Source organism: Agrilus planipennis, unplaced genomic scaffold, assembly GCF_000699045.2.
Source record: "Agrilus planipennis isolate EAB-ADULT unplaced genomic scaffold, Apla_2.0 scaffold191, whole genome shotgun sequence".
NCBI lineage: Eukaryota > Metazoa > Arthropoda > Insecta > Coleoptera > Buprestidae > Agrilus > Agrilus planipennis.
The window spans coordinates 371,257-380,795 of record NW_020438901.1 but is presented as its reverse complement, the minus strand read 5'-3'; the positions used below and the strand labels follow the sequence as shown (position 1 = coordinate 380,795).

General features: G+C 33.7%; 2 protein-coding genes across 2 annotated transcripts; both read left to right on the top strand.

Moving 5' to 3' along the window:
• The first annotated feature begins 208 nt into the window (after positions 1-208).
• LOC108740921 lies at positions 209-4,467 on the top strand. Its single transcript, XM_018475459.2, has 3 exons — positions 209-554; positions 2,231-2,369; positions 3,833-4,467. Exons 1-3 carry the CDS (start codon positions 323-325, stop codon positions 4,002-4,004), a joined length of 543 nt encoding a protein of 180 aa, XP_018330961.1. The 5' UTR covers positions 209-322; the 3' UTR covers positions 4,005-4,467.
• A 2,698-nt stretch (positions 4,468-7,165) lies between these two features.
• LOC108740922 lies at positions 7,166-9,539 on the top strand. The gene is made up of 3 exons (XM_018475460.2): positions 7,166-7,492; positions 8,766-8,973; positions 9,039-9,539. Exons 1-3 carry the CDS (start codon positions 7,300-7,302, stop codon positions 9,163-9,165), a joined length of 528 nt encoding a protein of 175 aa, XP_018330962.1. The 5' UTR covers positions 7,166-7,299; the 3' UTR covers positions 9,166-9,539.

Below are 9,539 nucleotides of genomic sequence, written 5' to 3'. Positions count from 1 at the left end.
TTAGATAAACTTTTTTTTACAGCTTTTCTTTCAAATTGAAAAGTACGAAGCAGTTAGAGGAAAGAAAGTACATTTTTTCACATGCAATTAAAAAAAATCGGCTCAAGGCTGTATGTTTGTTAAGTTAGTAAACTAAAACAACGTGTATACCTATCCGAATTTCGTTGAAACTATATCGTTGATTTTATATTTCACTTTCACTGTCATTGGAATTATTTAAGGAGCGGGGATTGGTGAATTGTAAGTTAAGCAAGAACTTACTACAACTCAGTCGCAAGATGGTTCCCTATTGAGTAAAGTGAACAACAAACTTATATAGACAATGACAACAATAAGGAAAATTGTGGTTCGAATTGTATTTATATTTTGTGTAATAGTTATTTTGTTGAGGGACTATACAGGCCTCGTCGGTATCCTACTAGGAGGTGACAGGGCACAGCCTAACTCATCACAGCATAGATTACCCCCGAAACCTTCAAATCCAGGATATGGAGACAGCAAAACAGAGATAGATCTGGATGCAGATATCGAAGAAGAGACAATTAATAATATTGGTTAGTACTTTTTACTTTATTTTATGAAAACGTAAAGGTTAAGCCTTACATATACAACATGTATGCCAAATTTCGTACAAATACCTTCAGCCATCTTTTCAAAAAAACATATTCCATACGGTAACCAAATTGCGTTTTCGGAAATGTGTAATTTCTGTTCGGTGAACATTTTGCCTTACCTGCATCTATAATATACTCAGATCAAAAAAAAAAATTGCTTCAGTTAATATTTAATAAGGGCGCATGAGCACGTAATAGAACCCTGTTTACCTTCAACTTTCTAAAGCGTACTTACACCTCCTATTATTTTACGTAAGTACTTAGTATCAAACACCTCAATCAGGTATAAAACCCACTTACATACCATGCTAAAAATTTGCATATAATAAATAAATCAAGATAATTAAGTACGTTTTTTTTTTACGACAAACTTTTAATGTTTCGTTTCAGTGAGAATAAGTCTGCCTTACCTTATCGATAAAGAATTCCAAAACAATTAACATTTGTTAATGAACAAGTTTACAAAATAGTTATTATTCCATTTCAAGGCCAATGTTAAGTAAAATATAAATATCCATTAGTTCTCATAATTAAGTATTATAATGGAATTAAAGAACCTTGATCTCCGTTAAAACGGAGTTATTTTTAACACTCGTTATTGTAATTACTTATTTACAGAATAACAAATCGACGCATAAAACTACTGTTATTTGAAAAACGACTCCATTAATTTTAATGCCAAAAACAGTCGAATTATAATTCACCTAATATTTATGCGCAATTGTAGTTAGAATACTCATATCTAACTGTACTTGCAGTTTTAATAAATGCTTTAATAACAATAGTCTTCTAAAATTAAATACCAAAAAGTCTTTTATGTACCAAACTTAAAAAATAAATTATGATCTATTAAATTAAAATTAGAATTCGATTCTAGTTGCAAGAAATCATTTAGTGAATGGATGTATCGCTTTTGTGAACTGTGTAAAAAAAAGTAAAAGTATTAAACAACTGATTTCTGCTATAACGTAATAAAATGAAATGGAGCCACACATCTCAGCACCGGAAATTATATAAGTTGAAAAGTAGCACTAACTCTACACACTGGGTAACCAAACCAACCACTTTCTCTTTCGTTTAAACCCAGTGCACGTTTTACATTATAGAATATATCAAACTTCCTTCCTCGAGCGATTTCATTTTAATTTATCTGTCTATCGGAAGTAAACAAAAGCTGCATACGTTCGTTTAGCAAGGTCAAAAGAATGTAATTTAACACCTGAAAGCAACTTTATAACTATCATTATAATATTATTTCACTAACGTAAGCACTTGTATTGTTTCACTATTCCTACACAAAAATGTGGATCAATAAAAACTTCGATAATAAAAGAAAGTTGTGATGTAGAAACGCAAAACAAACAAAAAAGCTTTTCAACAAATGAAGTTATAACAATTGGTTAGTTGACAGTAATTCAAATTCATATATAATCCAATGAAATGATATGAATAAATACAACAGGATAACATACCCGTATATTAAAAACATTTTAGTTATCCATTGTTGAAATAAAGACTGTTTTCAAAACAGCCTAAATGGAATTGAAATTCATAATGACTGCGACATGCCTAATATATAACGAATGCAACAATTACACAACAAAAATTCTTTCTAGGACCTTCACCTTCAACAAGGAGCCAAATACTTCAGACGATAAAAACTGCTTGCCTCCCGAAACTAATTTGTGAACTGAATGCCACTCCAAGAAAAGACAAATTAACAGAATCAGAAAGAGCTCTTCTGACACTGATAAGGTAAACTCTTTATATGTAGAATCTTTAATAATTATAAACTTTTTTAGGGTGATCAGTAGTTATTATACGAGGTCAAGTTGAATAATTCTCGGCGCTTTGCCCATAAATGGCATTGTTGTAAATAAAATACTAGGTATTTCATTAATATCAAAAAATTTCCTCATTTTGGTAGATAGTTTATAGCCAAAGTTGATGAAGAGTCAGCATCTTCCTATATCGGAAGCAGATGATCCACGTGAAGGTGGCCAAAAGCTGCGATTGTCGAAAAAAATATTGACAAAGAAATTCATAATAAAAAAAGTTATTTTTACTTGATACTAGACCGAGAACTCTTCACCTTGCCCTCTTATTACCGACGTTTCGTGAATTTTGAATTTCGATTCATTAGAACTAACCTTAACTCATGTTCTTAGAAAATGTTACTGTTAAATTGAAACACAAGTACTTTTAAGTGGTCCAAGATCCAGGGAAACCAGAAAAAACTTGGAATCGAACCGGTGACCCAGTAAGAAGTTGGCAAACCTAGCCAACGAAAGGTCGCAAAACAGCTCGTAATTATCTTCTACCTGGTTCTCCAATGAACCGAACGGCATGACCTAGAGGTTTAATCCATTGCTTAATATCCGAGAGGACACCGGTTCGATTCCGGGTCCGTCAGACCTAGTCCAAGTTTTTCTGTGACTTCCTTGGATCACTTAGGCAAATGCTGATGTACAGATAATGTTCGATTCTCCTCTGTATTAATTTTATCCATCTCATCTATCTCACCCACCCATTTCCATGACTCCTAAAAGAAAGATGAGGAGAGCTTTCCCATATAGTCCGGAAGGACTGCCTATCCACCCACCAGTATTAATAGTTGGTGGGAATAAAACACCCAAAGGTTGGTACATAGTTTCACTCAGACCTAAGAATAGATATCTGTCCTGAAGAAGCAAAATACAAAGCTCATGAAACGTCGGCACATTATAAAGCCTATGTGACTTGAACCCGAAAGATGAACAATAGTATAAATAATTACGTCAGTACTTACTATTTTTCGGTTTATAAGTTAAAAAACGATATTGAAATAAAAATCATTGTATTAAAGTAAACAATGTAGCCAGTCAACTTTCACCTCGACGTCAGAGACAACGAGTATTTTTTTTACAGCACACGTATGGTGTTTGGTAATAGTAAAGAATGTCATAACTCATGTTACATTATACCTAGCGACTGCAAAGGAAGTCGTACCAGCATACGTAATAATTTGACGTTATTATTCAATAATTTTAACGCTTTCTTTCAATAGAATAATGTCAGTATGCTAAGCAATAAAAATAATTTGAACTAATTCATTTAAAATAATACGTGTGCTCAATCTTCTAATTTTATTGTCGTGTCGGCATAATAAAGTGCCTTAATGGAACGGGTCGATTTTTCCGTTTCATCTTCTACTTTTAACGTTATCCTGAACTTTTTAGAGATACATCGGTTTCAACAACTGCTGAATTAACATCGAAGTACCACTTTGCTGCTCACATGGGCCAGTTAATATCCGGCGTAGATGGTAATGGATGTCATAACTTTTACCCTACTTGTCCATTCCCGGGGTTGAAAGTGCTACAAATGATAAAAAAAGTTCGAATGCGCTGAAAACTGTGAGTTCGCGATGTAGAAATGGAATAACGAAGCCAAAGCAAACGAATTCAAATTAAAAGTAAAGCATAATTGTTTTGGGAAAGCTGAAGGCTGCAAAGGGAATTAGAGGGAATTTAAAAGGGACATTTGGGAAAGAAACTCAAATTAAATGCATACATCAGACGAGTTTTCCCGTTTTCTGACGTCCACTTACTAAAAATTTAATCCGAAGATGATCTCGGCGGGAAGAAAAACAAGACTATTACGAAGATGATAAAATTTAATTACATTTAGATAATAAGGAAATATGTAATATGAAAACACCTAATACACATTTATGCTTTTGTATTTTCGATATAATGCTAGTCTTAAACTAGTCAGTTAAATCTAAACTACATAATATGTATTCGCTTAAAATGTTATAGTTGTCAGAATATTACCTAAATATTGATATATATATATATTTCTGTTTCCCCGATATCTTTGAGTTGTTTATTCCAAGAAGTTATTAACCTGTTCCAGTTATCCTTATTATAGTACCTACCTACTGTAAAAATATCCGTAATAACGTCGGATAGGTGTTCACGTTGTTTCCAAGTTTTTACCGACGAAAGAACATTTCGAAATGAGCAGGTAGGATATTTAACTTAGTTTGTTACGAGTACGCAGCAGTGAAAGAGGTAAAATTAGAGGCAATTCTAAACAGCGTTCGGAAACGAACTGACGCTTATTTGTCGCATAATGTAAGCATTTTAAAGAAAGCTGACCGCTCATTATACCAATATTTCACAACGTTACCATGTGCAGAAAAAAAGGCGTAAAGTCTCGGCTAACGTTAATACACGCGCGCTCATTTCCATGTGAAGTCGTAAATAAAAGCAGTAACCATTAAACTTTTGTGAACGGCCATTTCCAAATGTCTCTATTTGCAAATTTTACGAACCAATACAATATGATTAATGCAGGACCCAGGCCGTGGTTACGACCACACGCAAATTGGCTGGACGAAAAAATCAGAAAACAAAAAAAGAAAGAAAAGAACGTTTATTATTTGGAGATGGCGACGAGCACTTCAATTAAAAAAATAACTGCGCTCGTACTCGAACATGGTCATATTTCAGAAATGCGGAATGCACTTTGACACCAGTTAATTCCGTTTAATTTTTCGCCGCCCATAAGGATTACGTTCCGTTAAGATTCGACCTCTCTCATTAGACCTCATGAAGGCTTGTGAAACATGTCCACTTTTACCGAGCCAATAACCGAACAAAACCCACCCCAAGAACTCTTAAAAGTCAAACGGAAATTTTTCTTCCACTGGCCGCGCCATTAAAAACAATCTGCTGTTAATAAAATATCTTAAAAATTGTAAAATGCCTTCACGGAGTTTTGCAGGCAATACGCTACTGATATAAATTTCCAACACATATATCAATTGAAAAGGGGGGAAGACAGGGGCCTACCTACATAGGAATGTGAAAGTGTGACACCCCCAAGCTTTGGTGTCTAATTGTAAGTCAGCATTTTCGTACCGGATTTGACATATTCAACGAATTTGACTTACTGAGGCGACCCCTAACATACGAATCTCGGACACCCCTATAGACGAAGGAAATGCCATTAGCACCTAAAACTACATCATTTGAAATAAAAATTTGCCTAAATAAATGATACTTGTTTCTAAAGCAACGTCAACCATTCTACCACAATCCAGTCTGAAAGTTGGTACCTTAAATATTAAAAACTTGAAGTTCAAGTAGCAAATTCAATATCTTGAAGTAAATTCAATTTATTTTATTTATTTATATCAGTTTTGGTATTGAGTAAATGTCTACACAAACATATACCACAATACACAACACAACACAACACATAATTAATAAGGCGCCTACTGACTTGCGCTACTTTTCCACGAAAACTCGTCAAAACTGGTTAAGTTTACACGTAAAGATCTTTTGACTCTTGAATATTATTATGGAATAGTCGTTACATGCGTAGAACTAACGGCGGGACTGGGAGCGATGGGAGAAATCCCTTCTCAGGGAGGTATGACTTATGGATTACATCCTTCAGTATCTACTCTTGTGTTGCTGAGAAATCAAATTGGATACCATATTAACACAATCAAATTATTCCTAAAAATTTTAAAATTCTAGATAATGCAAATTTACCACAAGAGTTATATTTCCACACTAGAATTCGGGGGTGCTATTTTTCTACCTAAAACAGGATATTCAGCGAGTTAAGCCTACAAAGTTTTTACAACCGCTCTTGCTAGAACAACCCCTGACTGACTATTTCACACACATGGAACTCTTTTTTTACCCTAGACTGAGACCTCCGGGGTGCTGGTTATTGTTTGACCAAATCGGAATATTTGTGGAGTTACAACACTCTAAAAATTACTATATACTTAGTAGGAATCCGGAGTTTTCACAGTAGTCCTAAATAGAACTACTCTCGAATATATATTTTACAGCCCCCTGAACTCCTTTTCCATCTTAGAACTCTGGGGTGTTGGTCATTTTCCGAAAGAAGGCGAGACATCTGACAAATTACAAGCCTAAAAATTACTGTTCGACCAGAACTGTAGTAAAAGCACGCGATTCATACGACTTTACTGTAGGCTTATGACTTATGCCCGAAACATGAAAATTATTGTCTCAACATAAACTGTTGAGGATTCTGATAAGTACCTATGCATTAGCCCTTTTCAATGATAAATTATTAATACTTAAATATGTAGATATTGAAAAGTAAGTTTGCCAATGTAACGTATTAGTTTGTCACATATTTATACATCAAACGGTTTCTGTTAGGTTTTTCATTTGAGAAAACTCTAAAAATTAATAAGTTGATGCACTTGATTTAATTGAGTATTTATGATGCATTTCGGACAATAAATTATCTTGTGATATCGACGTGCATTATTACACGAAAGTAAGTAAAATTCGATACCAATTTTGTAAAAGTGAAATACACACATCCGTTTATAGTTTCCATTACACATTTCCTGTATATGCGTAACATTACTACCTGTACCTTAATTACATCACAAATAGCAAGTAATTAATTTTCAGGAGCCATCGCGTTACCTATTACAATTAATTAATAATATTAACATGGTTGAATGCAAACAAAGGTTATAGGTACCTGTTCGATAAGTGGATGCAATAAGTAAGGTAAAGCACCATACGGTGTGGTGTTGGTGAAGTGGTGGTGGCCATAACACTTTCACTTTGATAAAGTTGATTTGAAGTGCAAGACCAGCGATATTTTCACTTTCGGAGTACTTCACGAACGTTTCAACATGAAATCTCAGACTCTTGTACTGTGTGCGTCGCTTGCCAGTGTTTTGATACTTTTAGAACAGGGCTTAAATGTTAAAAGTCAACAGACACCAGCTATAGATCTTCCGGTTGAACTCGTGGGATTCCCTGTTATCATCGTAGCCGTCAAACTGTCCAACTTCGTTAAAAAACTGGCCTACTCCTTAAACCCAAGTAAGTAAACTAAACCATTTAAGTAGGCCTATAAGTACGTGTAATCTTTCAGTTTTAATTAGACCGGTAACTTCTGAAATAAGAGTCTTAATTGCGCTGCATTTGAATTCAAAGGGCCGAAAATAAATAAAATTGAATTTTCTGCTTGTAATATTGAAATAACTGCTTTTTTTTAAGTTCATATGGTGATTTAAATGCTACTACAATACAAGAGATCCTTAAAAATATTTTTGATGTCTGTACGGGCTAATTCTTGAAACGGGTGTACCGATTTTGATTGAACTTTACAGACATCAGAAGCAATCTAGGCCACTTCTGTTTTAGAAATTGTATCACGCGGATCAAGTCGCTCAAACTTAAGTAATTAATAAGGCTTGCAAGTGTCATACTTACATTTCAATCACGGATTTTAAGAATGACAGGATTCACAAAAACAGCTGCTAATTTTTTTTTTCGAATCAAGACAATTTTTAATAGGCATATTTTTGAGACCCTTTTTGTATTAATTCGGAATGGGGCCCAAACCCGAAACTCCCTTCCCGTTGATCCGTCATTTATTTCAATATTGATTTAAGAAATTGTTAAATGTTATTTTTTAATAGATACTTAAATTGAAGACATCAAAGTTTCATCATAAAACAATAAATGTCTGGGCATGATGATACGATGTCATTGTAGTACCCACGTATAACTAACATTTATTTAGATAAATCTTTTAAAAATATTTTTTCTGATACACTTAACAAATTATTTGTTATTGCAAACTTAAAGGGTTTGTTTAAATTACTATAAAGTCGTTTTTCTGTTAAACTGGCCATGAAACTTTTACGTGTGCTAAAGTATGTATGTGTACCAACTTGTAACATATATATACAAGGTAGGTACATTAAAATAGTAAACTGCATTTTTTATACAGTGTTTTGTTAACGCCCCGCTAAGCGTGCTTACATACAACATGTAGAAACTGTTAGGGTTTTTGAACTGAATCTAACTTTTGCAAACAAACACAAATTCAGCCTTGAAAGAGGCAACTAGGTTCTCATATTATAGTAGTGAATGTTGCCTCAGAAAAAAGCCAAAAGAGAATCTGACGGCATATATATGTATATGATTGTGCATGTATATATATATATGTGTGTGTGTACAATTCCGCTAAGGAAAAGTGAAAAGGCAACGGTTGAGTGCCGACTAATAGCTTGTCTAAAATTTTCACTATGTCCTAAATAATCAATTATTTATTTAAATTGAAAACAATTATCCGTCTTTGTCACAGAAACGTATACTGGAAGAGTTAGAAGATCCATCTCAGTAGAAGAAAATGAAGAAGAATTAATAGATCTGGACGAAGCTGAGAGAAGACTGGTGTCAGAGTTGGGAGAAAATGTTTGTATTTACACAAGGGTTTGCTTATACCACGCTGGAAAAGCCATAAAAACGAAATCAACTAGAGACTATCAACTAGACTGGGGTGAAATATTCAGGTAAACGCAAAAAGTTTGTACGAATCAATTTATATTTATTTATTAATTTGTATATTTGTTTTCAGCAATTATAAGACTTCAGCGGAAAAACAAAAGGAATTTTATCTTCTCAGTGTATTTTTAGGGGATATAGTCGCTTCTCCGAAATTCTGCAATGGCTTAGCGAAACGAGGACGTGCGTGTAAAGATTAATGTCTGACGATAGAATATTGTTTATAAATTATTAATTATGTAGTTAATGTCTAGTGCCCGTTTAAAATTTCCCATTAGCAATTACTCAATGGCCGATTGCAGAAGTATTACATTGTAATTAACATTTCTAACGTGAGTCAAGTCAATGAATGTTGCATAATGTGATTATAATGAGCAATTTTTAAACGGTTCAAGTTCAATTTCTAAGATTTCGTGGTGAATTAGGCAATTTTAAAAGTGATGATTGCAAAATATTCTATATGTAGACGAAAGGTCAAAATAAGGTTTCTCTACTGAAAATTTGAAACCAAAATTGTAAATAGCCGTATAGTTTTATCTTATGTGCCAACGCTTTTATAAATATTAATTATTGA

Excerpts from the sequence above, each read along its gene's own strand:
- LOC108740921 (XM_018475459.2), top strand. The coding sequence starts at position 323 with ATGACAACAATAAGGAAAATTGTGGTTCGAATTGTATTTATATTTTGT. Across the intron at positions 555-2,230 it reads AGAGACAATTAATAATATTG|GACCTTCACCTTCAACAAGG; the intron begins GTTAGTACTTTT and ends AATTCTTTCTAG. Across the intron at positions 2,370-3,832 it reads GCTCTTCTGACACTGATAAG|AGATACATCGGTTTCAACAA; the intron begins GTAAACTCTTTA and ends TGAACTTTTTAG.
- LOC108740922 (XM_018475460.2), top strand. The coding sequence starts at position 7,300 with ATGAAATCTCAGACTCTTGTACTGTGTGCGTCGCTTGCCAGTGTTTTG. Across the intron at positions 7,493-8,765 it reads GGCCTACTCCTTAAACCCAA|AAACGTATACTGGAAGAGTT; the intron begins GTAAGTAAACTA and ends TCTTTGTCACAG. Across the intron at positions 8,974-9,038 it reads GACTGGGGTGAAATATTCAG|CAATTATAAGACTTCAGCGG; the intron begins GTAAACGCAAAA and ends ATTTGTTTTCAG.